This window comes from Physella acuta, unplaced genomic scaffold, assembly GCF_028476545.2.
Source record: "Physella acuta isolate Inbredline_101_S28 unplaced genomic scaffold, ASM2847654v3 ptg000160l, whole genome shotgun sequence".
Lineage (NCBI taxonomy): Eukaryota > Metazoa > Mollusca > Gastropoda > Physidae > Physella > Physella acuta.
The window spans coordinates 258,122-283,695 of NW_026731679.1; the positions used below are offsets into that span (position 1 = coordinate 258,122).

The window sequence follows — 25,574 nt, forward strand, 5'->3', positions numbered from 1 at the left end:
TTTCTTTGTCTTTCACGAGGCCAACGAGGGAAAGTCACTCCTGTGCTTGAAGTCAAAATAAACTAAAGCAGGTGTGTGTATAATTAAGTTTTTTATTTGTACATAATATTATAACATCTTCACTATGATACAAAAATAGAATTATATAATAAATCAACGTTCGAAACAAACCTTTGCCCGTACAGACGACCATATTAAAAACCTCATAGGACGCCATTTTATAATAATCTAAACGCCGATTCCGGAAAAGGTGAAGGGTTTTGAAAACTTTTGACGGACTGATTGATTGAGTAATAATAAAACACTTCCCCAGAGAAAAAAAAACGTTTTTCGAGCTTACATTTAAGTATTTAAAATCCAGATTATCAATGGAGTGTGACTCAGTGTAGTATAAGTAGTGTAGTTAATGTAGTAGAAGTAGTACTGACTTAGTGGGGTAAAATTATGCCGATGGCTGAGAAAGTTGGATCAGATCTCATATTATAATAATATTACTCAATAATAGTAGGTTTTCTTATTAAATTTTTTAATTAAAATTGTCTGTCACTTATGATATATCATTACAAACTATATCACTTACTGGTTAATTTGAGACCAAATTTAATGGTCTAGCTTAATTAGGGGCCAAGAAAACAAACAAAAACAAAATGACCAATTAACTTCTTAAAATGCGAAACTCTTTTTCACCATCAAAAAAACTCAAAAAGTTACGTTGGTTTATTTTGTCCATTCCTAGCATGATGTCATAGCAATTACGACAACATTGGGTATTTTAGTTACCAAAAAAAAAGCAAAACATTTTGTTGGAAATAAAACTTTATATTCATTATGTTTATTAAAGAAATATCAGACATATTTATTATAAATTCTATGTATAATGTACAATTTAAGACATTAGGCCTTCCATGATAAATTGAACAATCAATACCCATGAAGATGATAATAAAATTAATATCCAAAACTAAAAATAGATCTGACAGAAATCTAGATCTAGACATTCTAAGACAATACAGTATTAGGTAAGATGATAAATCAACTTTTTTTAAAACTTTAAAATAAATACTCTATAATTATTTTTCTCTTCTGTAGTAGCATTAGGTGGGATTGCCCACAGACGATCTCAATCGTTAATGCTGTGACATATGTTATGGTAGGCCTGCTGAACTCATGGTAAACCCTCGACCGTGTCAACATTTTTCTCCCGCAGACAAGAAAATGTAAGAAGTCGATCTCGCGAGCGATGCGAGCGACGATGTTTGGAAAATCTTGAATAATTATTTTATAAAATATTATTTCGATCAAAAAAATATTTTTAAAAAAGAAAGAAAATAAAGCCGCTCGTGGCATTTCCTATGTGAAACAATAAAATAAAGCACAACTGTTTACTTCGGATTCCAACTCGGAGATTCTAGGTCACCTACCGCACCGTTCTGTTTACTCTGCCACACACTACGATGTATTGGAAAATAAAATATTAGACATTTTGTATCAAAAGATTGCTAAAAGGAAATAAATAGGCCTACTACTTTATTTATTGATATCGTACTACGTTGTAACTGAGTAACTGCGTAAATTTTACACACAGTTCCTATATATGTTTAACTAACACAACAGCATTACGAGGTTGACCAAGTCTAAAAATAAAAAAAATTGCCAGTAAGCCTAATTAGATTTAGCATAAAAAAGGCTCGGAATGAGCATTGTTTAAAATACAACACTAAGGCCTAATTAAAAACTACATATAATTTCATATAAATTATGCAGTCGGGTAGACCACAAAGTATTTAGATCTAGTATTTACAAGATTAACGACCGGTCACGAATTATGTTCAATAAAACTAACAGTGCAGTCGGCCTACTTGGCTTGCAGTGAAGGAAAACATCAATATACTTATAAAATTTCTTATACTTTAATACAATAATAATGTCCACAATTTCTACACACGCTACAACTGAATTATAATTAAAATACTAGACTTAACAGTGCATTCCGCAAAAAAAAGGAAAAATTAGTTGTTTCTATCTGACAACTAGCGTAACAATGACGTAACGTTAATAAAAATAGCAGAGGCATGGTATTTCTATGTTGAATTGGATTTTGGAAAGGGGAAACATCATCAATGTAATTTATCATGGTAAATATCTGAAACATATATTTATCTAGGAGCTGTCGAGCGCTGTTGCCCGGTGGTCGGTCGTTTTTCGTTGAAGTTCAGTTTCTCCTGAGAGTGCTCAATAAGCAATGCTTGTATTAATTATAACTACATATCTCGCAAATTTTTCTGGCATTTAAGCCATAGTATCCATTTCCTTAGCATTTCGCATTAAAATAATGATGAGATATCGCTAGATTAGCAGTTTTTTCATTTTTGTATATAGGACCCCCCCAAAAACACTAAAAATGCAAAAACCAAAAGAGCATGACATTTCAGGGTCAGGCTCTGACTTCCGGTTTTGGTAAGGAGATTAACTAATAATAGTCATCATAACTCTTCTCGGTAAAACCTTAGTTTAGCATCATAATTTCCAAAGTAGCTACTAGCTAGTACTGTGCGCTGGAGGTAACTAATGAATATTTCTTTCATTTGGCCATATTTATTACATATTTTACATAATATAACAGATAATTGAATAACAAATCACAATCTATGACCAAACCAGCCAAAAATATCCTGGAATAAACTTTAAACTACCCCGTTCGAGACAATGAGTAAATACAAACAGAGGCCATGTTTCAAAAACAATAATAGAGTGATTTCCCTTGAAGAATTATCTCTTTGCATGTCTGGTGTGTTGATTTTGTTGTTTAATTAAATTTTTTTGTATTGTTTTAATATATGCCTGTATAGTTTTTCCTTTTTTTTTCAATATAGTTGACATGAATGACTAATAGACGTTTTCATACTTAATAGTGTGCATCCAAGACCACAACGATTGTTGTGAGGTTGAACTTTCTAGAATCTTGGGTATTCTTGAGGCTGACTCTCTGGAGTTGTGGCTTTCACTTTTGTTTGGATAGATTCCGATAGATGTTTACATTTTGGCAGTTATTTATTATATTCATATTGTCTATCAGCTGGACAAAAATAAAAAAAAAAATAGGTTCCTGAATAATTTAAGTTCCTTCAAATATTGTTACTGTTCTGTGGGAGGCTAGTTTTTAAAATAAACTTAGGGACTAGCAATATAAAATACATAGAGAATACCAGTGCTGGGCTAGGGCATCAACACGGCTGTGGATGTAAACATCATGTGGTTTTGGTCATGTGTGTGCAACCTCTCCATTAGTTTGACCGAGAAAATTGTATACATAGTGTAGGTCTTGATAAGTAAATTTATAAAATCTAGATCTAAGTCAAATTTGAATGAAATAGTTCATTTCTTTATATTCTAAAACTGGAAGAGGACACCATTGGTGTAGTGTTCATTCCGTAGTTTAACCCTTTATCTACTGACGGTACTTATAAGTACCACTTTAATTAAGTGCCTGTATTATTTTTAATTTAATACGAATTATTTTAAATTATTGAAGTAATTAATAGTATTGTCTCCCCTGAGTCGCCGGTAGTCGGTGGGATCAATGTTTTTTGAAAATTACTGGTGTGGCGGCATTTTCAATGTCTTGCTATAGCGGTAGTTATCAATTTTTCTGACAGTTCTCACACATGTTCTTGATTTCCCTTTGTTTTACCTTATTTTTCAAGTTTTCAACCCCAAATATTTTTTATTGGCACCTTCAATAGTCAGGTAAACGAGTTTAACTTCTAGTTATATACTTTTAATCAAATTGCCTTTGTATTAGATCGATGTTTACAAGTGGACTTATAAGTACCGTCAGGTGTAGACTTGTCATAACATTCTAGTAGGCTACAATTATACTAGTATTACTAGTAGTTGTGTGCTGAATGACTAGGCTTTTGTTTGTTTATGCGGCTCGTTGTACTAGTTATTGGAAGCTTCCAGCAAAAGAATATTCATTCCGGCAACCATTGCTACACCAGAAAGACCACAGACAAGATTGAGGAAGCATGACATGTCGACTACTTTTGCTGTGTTTGAGGTCTAAGATGTGTTCCGATAGAAAATCCAGTAAAAATCGTGTTCTAAATATACTGTTGTGCTATATTTATGTGTGAAAATTACAAAAAGTGATTGTTATAATGATTGCCGTGTTATTAGTTAATAAATTGTATCGTTTGTTCCTGTTTTGTAAAAAAAAATTTTTTGAAAAAAAATGTCCTAGTTTGGGCCATTACAAATTTATGAAACGAAATTTCCTTCGAAATATGCTTTGAATGTGCCAAAAGCAATATAGTAACGCATTGTTTAAGTAAAAATCTCATGCAGAACATTATTCCGTAAATAAAGGGTTAAAATAGCTAAGCTAGTTTAGAAGAGTGACAGTATCGTCCCCTAGCCTTCGTTGCACTACCTGTAAACAAATTAATAAATCCATATACATAAAACTTTTATGCATGCACATATATTAGTTCCCAGCCATACGAATAAAATAGCATTGAAAGTTTTTACAATTGTTGCAAGAAATTACAAGTCCTATTGTGTACAAATATTGTCACAAAACTACAAAAAGTGCAAATTAGTGCCAAGCTGCCTGAAGAGATCAAGTGTTTATTAAGCTGTTTATGACAGTTTAGAACTGTAATTAAAATTAATTTTAACACTTTTATTACATATTTGGATAAGATTAAGCACTTATTACTTACATTTAAAAACTAACAAAAGCAATTAAAGTTTTGATTTTTATTATTAATATCTTAGTATTTCTATTTTTAAAAAGAATTTTTAAGAAACTGGTAGCTTCAGATATTAATATGCAGTCCTAATTACTTTGCATTACTGGTTGTCTATTTTAAAATTACATCTGACGGAGTAATCATTAGTAAACAGACTGACAAAAGTCTGGCATGTGTTACAAATTTTGCAATGTTTTTAGTAATAAGTTGTTTGGATTATTTAATCTCCAGTTTAACATTTACATTTTTTAAATCATCAGTTCATATCTAAGAAGCTGTGCAGCATGGAGGAGGAAACAGATGTGTTAGCTGCAGTTTCATCTACTGTAGAAATACAGTCAAATGAATTGACAGAGTTTTCATCTTCTGAAGATTTGAAACCAGATCTATCGGCCATATTTTCATCTTCTGCTGGCATCAAAACAGAATTATTGACATTTATTAATTTCCAGGATATAAAACCTAACATGTCATTTAAAACTTCTCAAGATGTTAAACCTGATATTAATTCAGAATTTTCTTCTTCTAATGACATAAAAGTAAAACCAGAATTATCATTTTTTAATGTTCAGGATATAAAACCTAACATGTCATTTAAAACTTATCAAGATGTTAAACCTGATAATACATTTTCAATTGAAAAAATTAATAAGAAACCTGCTGCATCAGCAGAATTTTTAACATCTGAAAGTTTAAAACCAGAATTATCAACTACTGAAAATTTAAAACAAGATTTCACAACAGAATTTTTATTTTTTGAGGATATACAAGAAAATGGACTTGAAGATAATCTACAATTGTCTAGGGACAACGAATATAAAATTTCTCAAAGATCTGAAAGTAATATGCATAACAATGCTCATTCTGAAGATAAGCCATATGAGTGTGATGTTTGTCATAAAAGGTTTTCTAGAAATTCTAATTTAAAACTACATAAAAAAGTTCATTCAGGAGATAAACCACATGAATGTGATGTTTGTCATAAAAGGTTTTATCAAGGTTCTAATTTAAGAGAACATAAAATGGTTCATTCAGGAGAAAGGCCACACGAATGTGATGTTTGTCATAAAAGATTTTCTAGTTCTCAGTTAAAAGCACATAAAAGGATTCATTCAGGAGATAAACCACATGAATGTGATGTTTGTCATAAAAGGTTTTCTCATATTTGTTATTTAAGAAATCATAAAATGGTTCATTCAGGAGAAAGGCCACATGAATGTGCTGTTTGTCATAAAAAGTTTAGTCAGAAGATACATTTATCATTACACAAAAAAGTTCATTCTGGTGATAAGCCATATAAGTGTGAGGTCTGTCTTAAAAGGTTTTCTCAAAGTTCTCATTTAAGAGAACATAAAAAAGTTCATTCAGGAGAAAGGCCATATAAATGTGATGTTTGTTATAAAAGGTTTTCTATAAGTTCTAATTTAAAAAGACATAAAAAAGTTCATTCAGAAAATCTACAATTGTCTAGGGACAACGGAAATAAAATTGTTTATTATCATCAAACATTTTCTCAAAGTTCTGAAAGTAATATGCATAACAATGTTCATTCTAAAGATAAGCCATATAAGTGTGAGGTCTGTCTTAAAAGGTTTTCTCAAAGTTCTCATTTAAGAGAACATAAAATGGTTCATTCAGGAGAAAGGCCACATGAATGTGATGTTTGTCATAAAAGATTTTCTAGTTCTCAGTTAAGAGCACATAAAAAGATTCATTCAGGAGATAAACCCCATGAATGTGATGTTTGTCATAAAAGGTTTTCTAGAAATTGTGAATTAAAAATACATAAAAATGTTCATTCTGGAGAAAAGCCATATGAATGTGATATTTGTCATAAAAAGTTTAGTCAGAAGATAAATTTGTCATATCACAAAAATGTTCATTCTGGAGATAAGCCATATGAATGTGATGTTTGTCATCACAAGTTTTCTCAAAGGTGTAACTTCAGTACACATAAAAAGAAGCATTCAGAAGAAAAGGCATATAATTCTGGAGATAAGCCATATGAATGTGATGTTTGTCATAAAAGGTTTTCTCAAAGTTCTGGTTTAAGTTATCACAAATATGTTCATTCTGGAGATAAGCCATTTGAATGTGATGTTTGTCATAAAAGGTTTACTCGAAGGTCTACCTTAGGTAAACATAAAAAGATTCATTCAGGAGAAAAGATGTATAATTGTGATGTATGTCATAAAAAATTTGTGGATATGAAGGATCTCTTACGACATAAAATTGTTCATTCTGGAGATAAGCCATTTGAATGTGATGTTTGTCTGAAAAGATTTTCAAATAGTTCTCATTTAAGAAGACATAAAAAGGTTCATACAGGTGAAAGGCCACATAAATGTGATGTTTGTCAGAAAAGGTTTTTAGATAGTTCTAACTTAAGTAAACATAAAAAGGTTCATTCAGGTGAAAGGCCACATGAATGTGATGTTTGTCATAAAAGATTTTCTAGAAATTTTACTTTAAGAACACATAAAAAGATTCATTCGGAAAGGCCACCTGAATCATGATGAATGTTATGTTTGTCCTATAAGGTTTGCTTGGAAATGTGGTTTATTAAGAGATAATTTTGTTCTTTTGGGGGAAAAGCCATATGAATTAGATGTTTGTCCTAAATGATTTACTCAGAATAGTTATTTAATTCTGGAGATAAGCCGTATGAATGTGATGTTTGTCATAAAAGGTTTACTTGAAAATCTAACTTAGGTAAACATAAAAAGATTCATTCAGGAGAAAATTGTGATGTTTGTCATAAAAAATTTGTGGATACGCAGGATCTCTTACGACATAAAATTGTTCATTCTGGAGATAAGCCATTTGAATGTGATGTTTGTCTGAAAAGATTTTCAAATAGTTCTCATTTAAGAAGACATAAAAAGGTTCATACAGGTGAAAGGCCACATGAATGTGATGTTTGTCAGAAAAGGTTTTCAAATAGTTCTCATTTAAGAACACATAAAAAGGTTCATTCAGGAGATTAACCACATGAATGTGATGTTTAATATAATATGTTTTCTCAATATTCCAATTTAAGAACACAAAAATATTCATTCAGATGAAAGGCCACATGATGAATGTGATGTTTGTCCTATAAAATTTGCTTGTAAGTGTGATTTATTAAGACAATTTTGTTCATTTGGGAAAAAATCCATATGAATTTGATGTTAATCCTAAATGATTTACTCAGAATAGTTTAACTACACATAAAAAAACTTTTTTTTGGCCATAAATGGTTTTTTTACGTTCTCAATTAAGTGCACATGAAAAAGTTCATTTATGAGACAAGCTATATGAAAGTGGTATATGTCATTAAAGGTTTTCTAGAAGTTGTAGTCTAATTGATGTTTTACATAAACAATTTTCTCAAATTTAAATAGTCTAAAAAAATTCATTCTAGATCTATATGTAAGACAGAGGAATTTGATGTTGGTAAGGAAATATTTTCTTATAATTTTACTTTATATAGTCAAAGAAATTCATCATGACTTAAAACCAATTTAAAATCATTTTTTAACATAAACAATTAATATCTATAGCAAATTGTTATTAATAAATTTCTTATAATTTTTCTCTGCACATAACTTCCAATAGTGAGCCATAGTTGATAAACATTTGTATTATAAAAAGGTTCTTTTGTCAAAGAGTATACCTCGTCAATTATTATAGATACTCGAAAAAGAAATTGTATTCTGACTGTAAAAGGAAGTAGCATCCTATTGTCAGCTGCATGTGTACATTTCTTCTTTAAGTATCCTACTTCTTTTTGTGTTATTTGTAAATATGTATGATAGGAGAAGTAAGCTATCACTTTAGGGGCCGAGGGTTTTATTTTTATACCAGCATGATTTTGTTCAGGCCACACAGTTAATTTGCCTGTTTCAGATTATATAAAGTTGACAATGCACATTCATTGGGATAAGGAACCTGATGAAACCAATTACACATTAACAATAACAGAAGCTAATTAAAATAAAACACGCTGTTCAAGTTTAATGTATTATTTACATTTACTAGATGTTTACAATATATGTAGGCCCTACTGTTAAACAATTCTTAACTTTATAGTATTTACACTACTCACTAACAGCTCAATCGGACAAACAGTGACATGACAGAATATCGTGTTAACAGTTAATAGGACCTACATTAGACAAGTACAATGACATCAGGCCGGCAGTCACAGTGGCATCTGGCCAACAGGTACGGTGACATCAAAACTTCCGAGCAGACAAAATATTTTTGTAAAAACTTTTTCATCTTTTGCTAAATGCCTTTAATCATTATATTGAGAGGTATAGAATCACAAATCCTATGACCAAACTCTACTGGCTGCAATGTATAACTCAAACAGACCATATGTAAAAACTTCCTCTCCCTCCCCACTATTTACATGTCTTATGGAACTAACCCCAAGTTTCATGTTGCTCCAACCATTGCTAAGGCTTATGGTCACTTTCTTACTTTTGCTAGATGTTTTTTTTTAAAGTTTATTTAAATGCATTTGTAACAAGTTATATATAGATTTTTATCTTTCTTCACACCTTCTCAATATGAACTTTATGCCAAATCTCAGACTCGTCTTTGCATGCTATGTGATTGAAAAGATAATAAAATAATTTTCTTCACTTATTCATATAGGCCAGGGGTTCCCGCGGGCGCCATGGTGCCCGCTGAACGATTCGTATGTGTCCGCCTCTAACTATTCGACAAAGACAGAATTTTTTGCTTTGTGTCTACCCTTATTTGGGGCCTTAGCGGGGTGTGTTAACTGTATTGTTATCAATGTGGATGTTGTATAGGTAAACCAATGGCTTCGTGCTGCTCCTTGTGTAGGATAGATTGGTTCTACCATGATGATTTTTATTGCAAGTTATTTTAATTGGCTAATTTATTGGTTAGTGATTAATTGTGGTTTTGAGAATTGATTTAGAATTCTAGGATTAGCGGTAGTATGTGGGATTAGTACTTTACTCGAGGCTTTAGATATCTTTAGTAGTAATCAGTAGTATTTAAACATATGTATATATTGATGTATATATTTTTCCATGCATTTTCTTATGTTTTCCTTTTCTTTTTTCTCTCTCCCCCACCCCCTTCCAGTGAGGTTGTGTGTGCAACTTGGCTGGGTGTTTTGTATATATTGTTTTGTACGTAGTGTTTAGGACGTATTGTTTTGTATGTATTGTTTTGTTTGATGTTTGGTGCGGATATTAGAATGCGTTTCGGTGTCAGCACTGGTAAGGATGGTTGCCTGTGTGTTCAGAGCCTAGACTCCGAGGTACCGAAGGTACATAATATCCCATTCAACGTTGTGTTTTGTTTGGTGATTGTTTAGTGTTGCATTAGGATGTTTTGAATTTGACTTAATGTTTACGTTTTTTTTTGTACCATTTTATTTCATGCAATAAATTCTGTAAATTGTTTAGTTTTTTTGTTTTATTTGTAGTGGTTTGTGTTTTTATTTAGACTAAGGTTAAGGATAAGATTTAACCACCGTGGGTTTCACCATGGTTGCACTGACCTAGGGAAGGGTAGATAGATGGTTATGGTTATTAGGTTGCTGTTCTACTGCGCTATGTTGCAGTGTAGTGAGAGGGTTTAATTTACTTGACTCAGCCAACAACCATTTGACTCCTCTCCAATACCAGGGAGAGAGTATTACACCTTGAGAACCACTAAGGCTATATTATATTCAGACAGATCAACGATAAACGATCAGAAATAAGATGAACCAAGAAATCCTTGTACGAATCTTTTAATCTTGTACCTACATATGTCTATCTTCCTAAACCCTATCTCTCAACTTGAGTCCTGTCAATCAACACACGTCCATTCACACCAACAATAAGGATTCGACTAACTCACCCACAAGTTCATAGCAACCAACTCTCTAACCTAAAACGTCACTATCTTTCCTATCTCGTCACACATTCACTCGTTCAATATACGGCCGCACCATCAATCGTGCCTTACCGATTTCCCCAGTCAAACATGCATCATAACATAGATAATATGGTCAATTACATAGGTTTAGTCTCATCAAATGAAATATGGTCATTTGTTCTTAGTCTTTATGTAAATCATCATCATCTTCTTTTCGTGTCCAAGAACATGAAGTAGAGTTCATTTTTCAGAGACTTCAGCACCTAAAGGGATAGTGTGGTCAGCACTATGCCCAGCCGTCTTTGCTTTCCATAATGTTAGTCAGGTACACATCAGAGCTGGGTGAACTCTGGAACATTCTACTGACTTTACCCCGCATTCAAACTCGAGACTTATTTTAGAAAATACTGTTAGTTTATTTAACCACATGCCACATACATTAATTTAACCTGCATTCAAGTTCGAGACTTAATTTTGTAAATACTATGAGTTTATTTAACAAAAGAGTTAATAGCTGGCCACATACAATTTGAAAAATACAACCTCAACACAAACGCAATTAGAAATGAATCTCAACAATAATGTTTACAGCTGAGAAAAATTTATGTCAAAATTTATAAACATAATTAACAAAATTAAAGAATCCAACAGGTAAATAAAAAAAACAGAAATAGGCATATATTTCAGATTAGACAGAATTTAACTATTTAATTGACAATTTAAAACCAAATTAATGTAAATTAAAAAAAAAACCCAGAAAATTAAAAAAAAATATTTGTGTAATAATTAGCTCTTTAGAAATAAAGAGGAGAATTTGGTTAAGATAGTGTTAAAAGACTGCTAATTGTGACATCACTTCTACTGATGCACAAAGCCCAGTACAAAACATTAAGACCTTAATTTTGCAAAATACTAATGCTTTTTTAAATTGATAGAACTTGTGGTAATTTAAATAAAGTTTGATAATTTACAGGAACTTAAATAACTTAAATAATATTAAAAGTTTAAAAGAAAAGCAAGTGTAACAGTCATCATCCAAAATTAAACTGTCACTACTATCAAAATGCTGTATTGGTTTGATAATTACATTTAAAGTTGATAAGATGACATAAAGAATCAAGTGTGTAATTTTTCAACACCATTTGTCTCGTTATGGGTTTAAATTAATCCTATGATGTAGCCTCAACAGAGATTGACGAGGTGTTACATCGCTGCAGATATTTCAGAAAAACTGTTAATTAACAAGTTTATTTTCTTATGTGTCCAATAAATTTCAATGTGTATCATAAGCAATAGAAAAGCTTTATCATATGTTAAAGACAAGAATATAAAAGCCTAAACGGCTTAACTATTACTAGTAAATGTGTCAACATAAATCAAATTACTAGTTATATAAGAAAATACAGTTACCAAAACTTCAGATAAGCTTCAAATAGAAAGAAGGTAACACAGACTTCCAATAAATAACACAATACATTTCTTGATATGTGACAAGCAGATATAAAAAAACTTATAAAAAGTAAAAAAAAAAAAAAATTTACAGTATGATGGCTTTGAAAGAGACACAAGCCCACTGTTGGAAATAGCTGTAACTTGAGCAGATTAAACATTTTACAACCCCCCCCCCCCCCATGTGAGAATATCAGACAACATAGGCAGTCATTATACCATTACACGTCTAGACGACACAGGTGACAATTTATTGACAAGATGAAAATAGGTTTTTCTTCTGATATTTATTATACACATTCTGGAGAGAGCCGACTCAGAGGCTTTGAAAGAAGATCCCTCCGAAGCATCCTCAGGATAAAGTGGGATGACAAAGTCCCAAACAAGGAAATATGGCGAAGGACAGGATTAAACGACATTGTTTCAGAAGTTCGAACGAGGAGATGGAGATTGCTGGGCCATGTCCTACGCATGAGCAAAAAAAAAGACTCCCCAACATGGCGCTGAAGTGGAAAGAGAAATAGAGGAAGACCACTGGGAACATGGAGGAGGGAGATAGAAGAAGAAGTACAGGCTACTGGCAAAACCTGGCATGAACTAAAGTGGCTCGCCCAGGACAGGGTGGAATGGCGGAGATTTGTTGCTGCCCTATACTCCACAGGGAGTGATGAGGATTAAGTAAGTAAGTAATTTATTATACACATTCTGCTTATAATCGTCATCCATATGAATGTCTCACAATTCTCGCTACTGACTGAGTCACACTGGTCATATACACCCTTTCACCAAGACTAAGATTAACTCACACGCACAATACACAGCAACCAGTTTCTACACAAAATGTCACTATCTTTCATTATTATGTCATCATTATATCTTTCACACCAACACCAACATACCTTGATTAACTACACATCATAACACTGTTTGTAGTGTGTCTTCAGTAGTATGTTTAAACTAGATGAATATGCTGTTTATGTGAGATTAAAGTTACATATTGACTGAATCGTTTGTCACATAGGTTGCAACAAAATGGCTTCTCACCAGAGTGAGTCCTTAAATGACCTCTTAGAGAACTTCTAGAAGCTGTTGAATAGTCACAAGCATTGCATGTGAAAGGCTTACTGTTCATGTGAACTCTTTTATGTTCTGAGAAAGGACTTTTATCATTTGTTGTGTATTCACAATTTGAACACTTATACATTAAATCCACAGTGTGTATGCTCATGTAAACTCTTAAATTTTTTTTGATGGTAAAAGATTTCTCACACAATGAACATCTGAAAGGTCTGTACTTGAAATGTCTCTTTACAAGGTGCAGGTCATATTCGTCTGGTAAGTTAAAGCCTCTGCCACAATGACTACTTATGTAAAGCTTCAAAGGTGTATGCATCAGTTGATGGGACAACAGGTGAGCTAAAGAAACATTTCAATGGAGTGTGCACAATTTTATGAGAAGCCAAATGAGATAAGGTTTTAAAACTTTTTTGGCAAATGTCACACACAAAATTCTCTGCTGGAGGCTCGCTGCCTCTCTGTTTACCATTATGGTATAGTTGACAAGTTTTACAATTCTCCAGGGCACATTCATATAACTGTAACTTTTGAGGTCCAGTTGTTTGATTTTTATGATTTATCTGCAATTTTTCACACGGTTTGAATATAGTGGGGTACAACTCAGCTGTCTTTTCATTAGTTGATAATAAATTTTTTTTCTCCTCCAGTATTGAGCATCTGAATTCAACATTTCCACAATTTGAAGAAGTTAATCTGTAATTTGTTGAGAATTTACAAGAAGATAACACTGTTTTCTTTTTGAAGTTTTTCTTTAGTAATTCAGCAGCAATGTTTTCTTTATAGAAAGCCACATGAACTTTGGTGTGATGTTTTTTCAGCTTACTCCATTTTCCGGTGGTATAAGCACAAAACTCACACGCCATCCTATCCTTTGGATGAAATTCTTTTTTATGTTTAGCAAACAACGGCTCCGCTGCAACTATAAAATCACAAAAACAACAGCTTATAGCTTGCACTTCTGTGTGCTTTTTATTCCAATGTGTTCGTAATCTTTCAAAAGATGAAAATGTTCTTGAACAGATGTCACAGTGACCTACTTGCTCTCTCATTTTCTTTTGTTCTGTAACACTAGAGTTATTAAATTAATAGGATGTATTCACTTGATCAAACAGTTAAAGCTGAAAGAGAAATATTTGATACTCTTTAATTATTTAAAATTAAAAATGTTAAGTTCTTGTAATATTAGTAATGACAGAAAATGTTACTGACAACTAATGTTTCTTCTAATAAAAGTCTGAATGTGAAATATTTTTGTAGTCCTTGCAGGGAAACACAAACAATGATATTTTATAACAGCTACATTTGAAAATTCTACATTGACAATTTACACTCTTCTTTAGTTATATTACTTACTATTACTCTATAATTCAATTATGTATTTGGCACATTTGTGATGAAACTTTTTTTAGGCTAGAATTTTTATAATTTTGATTTAGGCCTATAAATTATTAAAATTAATAGTTACCAATACTATCAATACTATACTCCTGATAGGCTACCTATTTTTAGATTGCACTCGGCGTAAAAATATCAAGAGCACTGGGCGTTTTAATCAGTCACTGGATGTGAACTAACATAAATCCTCCCAATAATTACTAAAATTAATGAGTCACCTTCCATTCACATTACTAGCCAGCCGATTTTACGTACTTAAATGATGATAGATTACCTATAGATTTACTATAAATGTATAGACTCTTAGCAGTATTAATCACCCTATAGTGGCCTATAGCCTACCCAAAAGTATATTACAATTACAAACTAATAACAAGTAATATTTGGTAAAACCTTAGTTTAACGTCTGAAATTATCGGGTAATGTTTGTTGAGTTTCGGTAACTAGAGTTACGGTAAACCATGGTTTATTTGAACATTGAAATATATTTAAATATAAATAAAGTGAAAGTGGATTGTAGCAAATTAATTTTTTAATGTTTTAATTTTTTTAAGTTTAATCGACAAAAGAAAACAAGAATAATAGTAGATTTAAATTGGTAGATCTAAAAAAGAAAAGAAATATATATTAATATAATAAATATAAATATTAAATAATGAAGCCAAATGTAATAATTTAACGTTTTTGGCTTGCAGCGGATTTGCTGCCATTAATTAATTAAATCTAGATCTAGCTAGCTGCTAGTAAATAAAAATCTAGATTATGAAAATAGTAAAAATGATTAAATGATTACAAAAATAGTAAAAGTGACTAGAAACGGTTCGTACCCTATTTTGAAAATGAAACAAGACCTTTGTAACCATGCCATTAATTGTAGTTATAGCTGAGAAACTTTTGTCTGCTATTAAAAACCACCGGTATCCCACCCTCCCAAACACACACAACAAGAGACGGTGGAGGGGTCACTGTGAGGTCACAGTAGCCCAGTCTAATACGACATAATATCATGAACTATACCATAACTTTTAGTCCCCCTCCTCCCTCACCTAGCCAGGCAGCACCATCTACGTACTTGGGGTCACAGTGAGTTCATACACGTTTAGATATCAGTGATTATTATCAGTGACCTTAGTTACTAGGAGGGGCGGGTTAGTCTAGCCCTAAACATTTTCACGGTCAGTCACGCAACAACAACAACAAAAAGACAGGTCTTACACTCACCCCCCCCTCCCCAATGACGTAGTAACTGAGAAATCGGGTTTCTTCTGAGATACCCAGCGAAAAACATCGTTCCACAGTGTAGACCCGTCAAGACTATTTTTAGTCTGATGAAATTCACTTTTCTAAATTCAAGACTTTTTCCAGACTGTGTACAAATCCTGTTAAACAATGTTTAGTAGCAGAAATATTTAGCTGAAACACTTAAAAATAACTAGTTATTCAAAATGAGTAATAAAGTAGTATTTAACACGCAATCAAAATAAATCTATCCAAATTTTAAACGATCTGTATTAAAAATAAAAGATGACGCCAAATAAAGTATGGTTTACAGTACTTCCGGAACTGTGTGACAGAATTTGCCATTGTTTCACTGTTTTTTTTTTTACTGCTATACCATTCCGGAATAATAACGACGCTAAACTAAGGTTTTACCTAATTAAATATTCTAACAAAATACTTCATGTGTCATGTAGTATTATTTAGTAGGCCTAGATCTAGTAGTAGTCTAGTAAGTTTGTAAATAAATATAATAAATATTTTTTAAAATATTAAATAGCAGGCCTATCTAGTATCTAATGTGTATCTAGTAAAAACTATCTAGATTTTCTAGATCTAGATCTAGTACTAGATTCTAGTAGTAGCCTACTAATACTAATAAAGTGAAGTAGTTAGAATCTAGATCTAGTAGTTAGTTAAGTAGTTAAGCAGAGATTGAGACTCATTTCTGGTCATTTCAGATTATGCAGAAAGATCAAACTTTTTTTTACAAACATTTTTACTTTATTATATCTAAATCTAGATCTACTTTATACTAATTATACTTTACGAGCCGGCCCGCGGCATAACATACGCCGCTATTTAGTTGTTTCTAATTTTCAATAATTCATAATTTGTGAATTCGACAGTACCAACGCTGACACTGAAAATATTTCTTTAAAACACTATAAGTAGCTCGTTAAGGACCATAACCCCCCCCCCCCCTTTCCTTCCCTCCCCCCTCCTCCCCCCCCCCCCCCCCTACGTTTAAAATCGTTGGCTCTGCTTGTAAACATTTAGAGTGAACACAGCTCACTAAAACCATGTAGGGGTGGGGAGGTAGGGAGAGCGTTTGCAGCTTGTTTTCTAACGGCTCGAAGAAGAGAATTATATATATAGATATATAGATACCAGGCTTTTCGATTCGTGAATTCTCGTTCTCGCGGTTTCGCAGGCCACCGTGTTTTGGGCGGACATAAAATATCGAATCATTTCTTTCTCATGAAGTACATGATACTTATAAATAAGGATCGTATCGTAATCGCATAGATTTGTATCGAAACTGCCCATGTATTTACGGGGCGAATATTTAACATTTTAATAATGCTAGCTTTAGGGGCCTACCTGATTTTTTTCTTTGTCTTTCACGAGGCCGACGAGGGAAAGTCACTCTTGTGCTTGAAGTCAAAATAAACTAAAGCAGGTGCGTGTATTATTGACTTTTTTATTTGTACATAATACTAAAGCCTAACATCTTCACTACGATATAAAAATAGAATTATATAATAAATCAACAGTCGATCAAACCATTGCCCGTACAGACGACCATATTAAATCTCCAAGGACGCCATTTTATAATAATCTAAACGCCGATTCCGGAAAAGGTGAAAGGTGGGATGGGCTTTGACGGACTGATTGATTGAGTAATAATAATAAAACACTTCCCCAGAGTAAAAAAAAAACGTTTTTCGAGCTTACATTTAAGTATTTAAAAACCGGATTATCAATGGAGTGTGACTCAGTGTAGTATATAAGTAGTGCAGTTAATGTGGTAGTAGTACTGACTTAGTGGGGTAAAATTATGCCGATGGCTGAGAAAGTTGGATGAGATCTCATAATAATAATATTAATCAATAATAGAAGCGAGTCTCAGTAACTTGAAAGCGTCCTTGGTTGCTAACCCGAACATGGCTACGTCACCTTGGCCTACGATTGGGCAATTTTTTCTGCTTTGTTCAAGAGACCACCTTAACATTAAGTTTAAAAATAATTATCACGCGAAAAAATGGCGTTTTTTTCGCGTATTTTAAGCTATCTGAAGATGACAAAGCTATTTTTGGCAGAATTTTTTTTTTTTAATTGCTTCCGACCATGGAGGTCAAACGTAAACATGGGTATAGTTTGAGTTGTTAAAAAACTTTAAATAAAGGATTGTAAGGTGTCTAAATGGCACTGTTAGGTAGGGTATTATTAGATTGATCGTTTAGTGAAAAAAAATGCAATTATTATGTGCCGATTTTAAGAAATCGGCCTCCTAAAAAGGTCACTGAAAGCATGTAATTTTTTATTGTGACGTCATCGCTATTGTTACGGAAGCTGTACATCCCCTCGCTGCTTATATAATTGTTTTCTTTTCACTTGACATTCTTTTTCAGCTTATTTTGCTAGCGTAATTAGACTAATTAAGCCTAATTATGGATATTTCACCTGGCTTTTGGATTATATTATGACTCTAAAAACCCTGAAACCACAACGATCTGTTATTTTTTTTTTTTTTGGTCCCTGGAATTAGATCTAGATCTAGTAGTGAGCGTTGGTCTTTGTGTGCTTACTTAGGCTAATGACTTAGGCCTAATTATTTGTTTTCAAATTTGTTATAGCTTAATGAATTTGTCTTAATTCTTATTGGTTTCATAAATTTCAATTAGGCTAATTATAATATTATTTTCACTGGTCTTCATTGATACATTTATTAGGCTTAATAATGTTAATATTATTACGATTTTAGAGGCCTGATAGATACATTAAATGATTTTAGTGTTGGGTCTAAGTTTACATTACTAATTAGTACTTAGTAAACCAAGTACGCATGGACTAGGACATGTGTGCTGTGCCCGCGCTGTGGCGGGCGATGCCTCTCTCGCTGACAAACCAGCGCGAGCGAGTCGTGTGTCACACTTGGTCTGTGTCGATGTTTGTAATGCATAGGCATAGGCCTAATTCTCGCTCTCGGGTAATCAATTTTTATGCGCTGACATTTGAAAAATCAAATAGACACACATCTTAATTAAATACATTTAATGTGAACTTTATATTAATCTAGACCTACACTACTAATTATAACTTGGGATAACAAAGTACTTGGACTAGATTTAGCGCATGCTCACACTGTGCTGTGGGTTTTCTCTCGCTGGTTGACGAAAGAACGCAGGTGGGCTGGCGATGTTTGTAATTTGCATATATCTTCGCTCACGTGCGATCATTTTAATGCGATTGGCCTCTTTTTATTTTATAGGCCTGATTAATTGTATTTGATAGGCTAACTTTTCTGGTTGACAAAACAACGAGAGCGAGATGTTCGCCACGCACACTGCCCGTGATGCTGTTTAGAATGCATTTCTCGCTAACTTTATCAATTTTAATGCTATTACAGATTTAAAAAAAAGTAAATCAAATACTTACAAATCTTAACAATATTTTAAACTGAGCATCGGCGAAACTTTGTGAATAACACACCTGTCCCAAGTCCAGTGAGAGAGGAGAGTTAGATTCATTTTACAATGACATCGCTAGAATTTTATAAATTGCCCTGATTAAGCATTGCTAAAGCACTTACACTAGTTGATGAAACATGCATGGGATAGAATATCTTTCAAAATTTTAGATCTATTCTATATTCTTAAACATATTTAATTGACGCATATTTGTCGTCAAATTCATTAATCTGGGTTTAGTTTTCCTTTTTAAACATCCTTCCATTAAAAAAAAAAGGAATCAAATATTTTTAAAAAAATATAGATCTAGATGTAATTCCATCTTGTGATTTTTACTCTGAGGAAGACATAGTCCATACGAATTCTGTTAAAATCAAATCAGCTGCAAGGTCCACCCTGCAGAGTTCTTCTCTTTAGGTAGGAAAATGGTTGTCGTGGATTTTTTGGCTTGCAATGCTGGGAGTGGCCAATTAGATCTAATAAAAATCAGTAATTAAGCTCCAAATGAGTTTATTATCAACAAATTAAGTATTTGATTGATTAGAGATTGATCTCTAGTTTTCATTGGTAATGTTTAAATAGAAAAATAACGAAATTTAAAATTAGTATCTCTAAATAATAGTCATCATAACTCTTCTCGATAAAACCTTAGTTTAGCATCATAATTTCCAAAGTAGCTACTAGCTACTAATGTGCGATGGCGGTAACTAATGAATATTTCTTTCATTTGGCCATATTTATGACATATTTTACATAATATAACAAATCACAATCTATGACCAAACCAGCCAAAAATATCCTGGAATAAACTTTAAACTACCCCGTTCGAGACAACAATGAGTAAATACAAGCAGTGGCCATGTTTCAAAAACAATAATAGAGTAGTTTCCCGTGAAAAATTGTCTATTCACCTGTCTCTTGTGTTTATTTTGTTGTTTAATACGGTTATTTTGTTTTGTTTTAATATATGCATGTATAGTAATTTTTCTTTTTTTTTTCAATATAGTTGACATGAATGACTAATAGACCTATTCATACTTAATAGTGTTGTGCATCCAAGACCACAACAATTGTTGTGAGGTCGAACTTTCTTGAATCTTTGGTATTCTTTAGGCTGACTCTCTGGAGTTGTGGCTTTCACTTTTGATTGGATAGATTCCGATAGATGTTTACATTTTGGTCAGTTGTTTATTATATTCATATTGTCTATCAGCTGGAAAAAAAAAATAGGTTCCTGAATAATTTTAGTTCCTTCAAATATTGTTACTGTTCTGTGGGAGGCTAGTTTTTAAAATAAACTTAGGGACTAGCAATATAAAATACATAGAGAAGACAAGTGCTGGGCTAGGGCATCATCATGGCGGATGTAAACATCATGTGGTTTTAGTCATGTGTGTGCAACCTCTCCATTAGTTTGAACAAGAAAATTGTATACATTCCATAGTGTAGGTTCTTGCTAAGTAAATTTATAAAATCTAGATCTAGGTCAAATTTGGATGAAAAAGTTCATTTCTTTATATTCTTAAACTGGAAGAGGACACCATTGGTGTTGTGTTCATTCCGTAGTTTAAAATAGCTAAACCAGTTTAGTAGAGTAACAGTATCATCCCCTAGCCTTCCTTGCACTACCTGTAAACAAATTAATAAATCCATATACACAAAACTTTTATGCATGCACATATATTAGTTCCCAGCCATACGAATGAAATAGCATTGAAAGTTTTTACAATTGTTGCAAGAAATTACAAGTCCTATTGTGTACAAATATTGTCACAAAACTACTAAAGTGCAAATTGGTGCCAAGCTGCCTAAAGAAATCAAGTGTTTCTTAAGCTGTTTATGACAGTTTAGAACTGTAATTAAAATTAATTTTAACACTTTTATTACATATTTGGATAAGATTAAGCACTTATTACTTACATTTAAAACTAACAAAAGCATATCAAGTTTTGATTTTTGTTATTAATATCTTAGTATTTCTATTTTTTACAATAATTTTAAGAAACTGGTAGCTTAAGATATTAATCTGCAGTCATGATTGCTTTGCATTACTGGTTGTCTAATTTAAAATTTCATCTGACTGAGTAATCATTAGTAATCAGACTGATAAAAGTCTGGCATGTGTTACAAATTTTGCCATGTTATTAGTAATGAGTTGTTTTGATTATTTAATCACCAGTTTAACATTTACATTTTTTAATCATCAGTTCATATCTAAGAAGCTGTCTAGCATGGAGGTGGAAACAGATGTGTTAGCTGCAGTTTCATCTACTGTAGATATACAGTCAAATGAATTGACAGAGTTTTCATCTTCTGAAGATTTGAAACCAGATCTATCGGCCATATTTTCATCTTCTGCTGGCATCAAAACAGAATTATTGACATTTATTAATTTCCAGGATATAAAACCTAACATGTCATTTAAAACTTCTCAAGATGTTAAACCTGATATTAATTCAGAATTTTCTTCTTCTAATGACATAAAAATAAAACCAGAATTATCATTTTTTAATGTTCAGGATATAAAACCTAACATGTCATTTAAAACTTATCAAGATGTTAAACCTGATAATACATTTTCAATTGAAAATATTAATAAGAAACCTGCTGCATCAGCAGAATTTTCAACATCTGAAAGTTTAAAACCAGAATTATCAACTAATCAAAATTTAAAACAAGATTTCACAACAGAATTTTTATTTTTTGAGGATAAACAAGAAAATGGACTTGAAGAAAATCTACAATTGTCTAGGGACAATGGAAATGAAATTGTTTATTATCATCAAACATTTTCTCAAAGTTCTGAAAGTAATATGCATAAAAATGTTCATTCCGAAGATAAGCCATATAAAAGGTTTTCTCAAAGTTCTAACTTAAATCAAAATAAAAAGTCATATGATTGTGATGTTTGTCATAAAGTCTTTGCAGATAAGAATGGTCTATTGCGTCATAAAATTGTTCATTCTGAATATGAATGTAATATTTGTCATTCAGGAGATAAACCCCATGAATGTGATGTATGTCATAAAAGGTTTTCTAGAAATTATGTTTTAAAAGAGCATAAAAATGTTCATTCTGGAGATAAGCCATATGAATGTGATGTTTGTCATAAAAGGTTTACTCGAAGTTCTAACTTAGGTGACCATAAAAAGATTCATTCAGGAGAAAGGCCACATGAATGTGATGTTTGTCATAAAAGGTTTTCTAGAAGTTCTACTTTAAGAGAACATAAAATGGTTCATTCAGGAGATAATCCCCATGAATGTGATGTTTGTCATAAAAGGTTTTCTCGTGGTTTTTATTTAAGAGAACATAAAGTGGTTCATTCAGGAGAAAGGCCACATGAATGTGATGTTTGTCATATAAAGTTTACTCAAAGTTCTAATTTAAGAACACATAAAAAGATTCATTCTGGAGATAAACCACATGAATGTGATGTATGTCATAAAAGGTTTTCTAGAAATTGTGATTTAAAATTGCATAAAAATGTTCATTCTGGAGATAAGCCATATGAATGTGATGTTTGTCATAAAAGGTTTACTCGAAGTTCTAACTTAGGTAAACATAAAACGATTCATTCAGGAGAAAGGCCACATGAATGTGGTGTTTGTCATAAAATCTTTGTGGAGGAGAAAGTTCTATTACAACATAAAATTATTCATTCAGGAGATAAACCCCATGAATGTGATGTTTGTCATAAAAGGTTTTCTAGAAATTCTGTTTTAAAAATACATAAAAATGTTCATTCAGGAGATAAGCCATATGAATGTGATGTTTGTCATCACAAGTTTTCTCAAAGGTCTAACTTATGTACACACAAAATTATTCATTCTGCAGATAAACCACATGAATGTGATGTGTCATAAAAGGTTTTCTAGAAATTCTCATTTAAAAAAACAAAAAAATGTTCATTCTGGAGAAAAGGTGTATAATTGTGATGTTTGACATAAAATCTTTGCAAATAAGAATAATCTATTACAGGATTAAAAAGTTCATTCATTAGAAAGGTCACATTAATGTGATGTTTGTCATAAAAAATATGTGGATATGAAGGATCTCTTACGACATAAAATTGTTCATTCTGGAGATAAGCCATATGAATGTGATGTTTGTCTGAAAAGATTTTAAAATAGTTCTCATTTAAGAACACATAAAAAGGTTAATTCAGGAGATTAACCACATGAATGTGATGCTTAATATAATGTTTTCTCAATATTCTAATTTAAGAACACAAAAAAAGATTCATTCAGATGAAAGGCCACATATGGATGTCATGTTTGTCCTATAAAGTTTGCTTGTAAGTGTGATTTATTAAGACAATTTTGTTCATTTGGGAAAAAAAAGCCATATGAATTTGATGTTAATCCTAAATGATTTACTCAGAATAGTTTAACTACACATAAAAAACTTTTTTTAGCCATAAATGGTTTTTTCAACGTTCTCAATTAAGTGCACATGAAAAAGTTTATTTATGAGACAAGCTATATGAAAGTGGTATATGTCATTAAAGGTTTTCTAGAAGTTGTAGTCTAAATGATGTTTTACACAAACGATTTTCTCAAATTTAAATACTCTAAAAAAATTCATTCTATATGTAAGACAGAGGAATGTGATCTTGGTAAGGAAATGTTTTCTTTTAAATTTACTTTATATAGAAATTCATCATGACTTAAAACCAATTTAAAATCATTTTTAACATAAACAATTAATATCTATAGCAAATTATTATTATTAAATTTCTTATAATTTTTCTGTGCACATAACTTCTAATAGTGGGCCATAGTTAATAAATATTTATATTATAAAAAGGTTCTTTTGTCAAAGAGTATACCTCGTCAATTATTATTCATAGTCTAAAAAGAAATTGTATTCTGACTGTAAAAGGAAATAGCATCCTATTGTCAGCTGCATGTGTACATTTTTTCTTTAAGTATCCTACTTCTTTTTGTGTTATTTGTAAATATGTATGATAGGAGAAGTAAGCTATCACTTTAGGGACCCAGGATTTTATTTTTATACCAGCATGGTCTTGTTCAGGCCGCACAGTTAATTTGCCTGTTTCAAATTTTATAAAATTGACAATGCACATTCATTGGGACAAGGGAGTTTACCAATTCTGATCAAACCAATTGCACATTAACAATAACAGAAGCTAACTAAAATAAAACATGCTGTTCAAGTTCAATGTATTATTTACATTTACTAGATGTTTACAATATAAGTACTGTAACACAATTCTCATTCATAACTTTACACATTTACACTACTCACAAACAGCTCAGTCAGACATACAGCAACGTGACAGAATATCAGGTTAACAGTTAATACGACCTCCATTAGACAAGTACAATGACATCAGACCGGCAGTCACAGTGGCATCTAGCCAACAGGTACAGTGACATCAAAACTTCTGAGCAGACAAAATATTTGTTTAAAAACTTTTTCATCTTTTGCTAAATATCTTTAATCATTATATTGAGAGGTATGAAATTTCAAGTCATATGATTAAATCAGAGTTTCTTCCAGGACCCCCCCCCCCCCCCCCGCCGAAAAATAACGAAATGAAATTTATATAGAAAATATATACTTTCAACAGTATCCATCCTCCCGAAGAAAGTTTACCGCCCCCCTCCTCCCCCCCCCCCCCCCGGAAATTTCAAGTGACCCCTCCCCCCCCCCCCCCCCCAGAAAAAAGTCTGGAAGAAACACTGGAACAAACTCTACAGGCTGCAATGTATATATCAAACAGACCGGATGTAAAAACTTCCTCTCCCTCCCCACTATTTACATGTCTTATGGAACTAACCCCAAGTTTCATGTTGCTCCAACCATTGCTAAGGCTTATGGTCACTTCCTTACTTTTGCTAAATGTTTTATTTTATTAAATTAAATGCATTTGTAACATGTTATATGTAGATTTTATCTTTCTTCACACCTTCTCAATATGAACTTTATGCCAAATCTCAGATTCCTCTCTGCATGCTATTTGATTTAAAAGAGTATAAAATAATTTTCTTCACATATTCATTTAGTAAGCTATACAATTTAAAGATTAACCACACACTTCAATGTCATAAAGTAACTTTTTTTTTTTTACAAAAACAGGATAAAATAATAAATTTGAAGAAAAGAAAGACTTAAGCTGCAATTGTTACATTTTGGTATCTTCGTTTCAACATAATGTAATTTTTGGCTAGTTGTCATTTAATTTTGTATTCCTTACTATTAAAAAAATAGCCTTGTAATGTAAATTCTAATGTAGCGAATCATTAGACATTGTAACGTGAAAATTTAAAGAAATAAAATGGCTAAAGTGTGT

The 25,574-nt window shown here is 32.1% G+C and overlaps 3 protein-coding genes across 4 annotated transcripts; 2 read left to right on the forward strand and 1 right to left on the reverse strand.

Moving 5' to 3' along the window:
• LOC131935804 (zinc finger protein 271-like) lies at nt 1-24,757 on the forward strand. 2 transcript variants are annotated; one of them, XR_009385981.1, is made up of 3 exons: nt 1-71; nt 5,015-7,342; nt 23,592-24,757. XR_009385981.1 is itself a non-coding variant. In XM_059292461.1 (2 exons), exon 2 carries the CDS (start codon nt 5,039-5,041, stop codon nt 7,268-7,270), a length of 2,232 nt encoding a protein of 743 aa, XP_059148444.1. In that variant the 5' UTR covers nt 1-71; nt 5,015-5,038; the 3' UTR covers nt 7,271-8,923. The 2 variants fall into 2 exon arrangements, 1 of the variants encoding a protein (XP_059148444.1); XM_059292461.1 differs by lacking the exon at nt 23,592-24,757 and having other exon boundaries at nt 5,015-8,923.
• Nucleotides 13,454-14,676, reverse strand: LOC131935798 (zinc finger protein 675-like). The gene is made up of 2 exons (XM_059292454.1): nt 14,635-14,676; nt 13,454-14,287 (listed from the first exon to the last, which is right to left on the reverse strand). The coding sequence occupies exon 2, from the start codon at nt 14,216-14,218 to the stop codon at nt 13,454-13,456; it is 765 nt and encodes a 254-aa protein (XP_059148437.1). The 5' UTR covers nt 14,219-14,287; nt 14,635-14,676.
• Nucleotides 18,754-23,552, forward strand: LOC131935807 (zinc finger protein ZFP2-like). Its single transcript, XM_059292469.1, has 2 exons — nt 18,754-18,774; nt 21,463-23,552. The coding sequence occupies exon 2, from the start codon at nt 21,487-21,489 to the stop codon at nt 23,119-23,121; it is 1,635 nt and encodes a 544-aa protein (XP_059148452.1). The 5' UTR covers nt 18,754-18,774; nt 21,463-21,486; the 3' UTR covers nt 23,122-23,552.
• Nucleotides 24,758-25,574: the final 817 nt, after the last annotated feature.

Excerpts from the sequence above, each read along its gene's own strand:
- LOC131935804 (XM_059292461.1), top strand. The coding sequence starts at position 5,039 with ATGGAGGAGGAAACAGATGTGTTAGCTGCAGTTTCATCTACTGTAGAA.
- LOC131935798 (XM_059292454.1), bottom strand. The coding sequence starts at position 14,218 with ATGAGAGAGCAAGTAGGTCACTGTGACATCTGTTCAAGAACATTTTCA.
- LOC131935807 (XM_059292469.1), top strand. The coding sequence starts at position 21,487 with ATGGAGGTGGAAACAGATGTGTTAGCTGCAGTTTCATCTACTGTAGAT.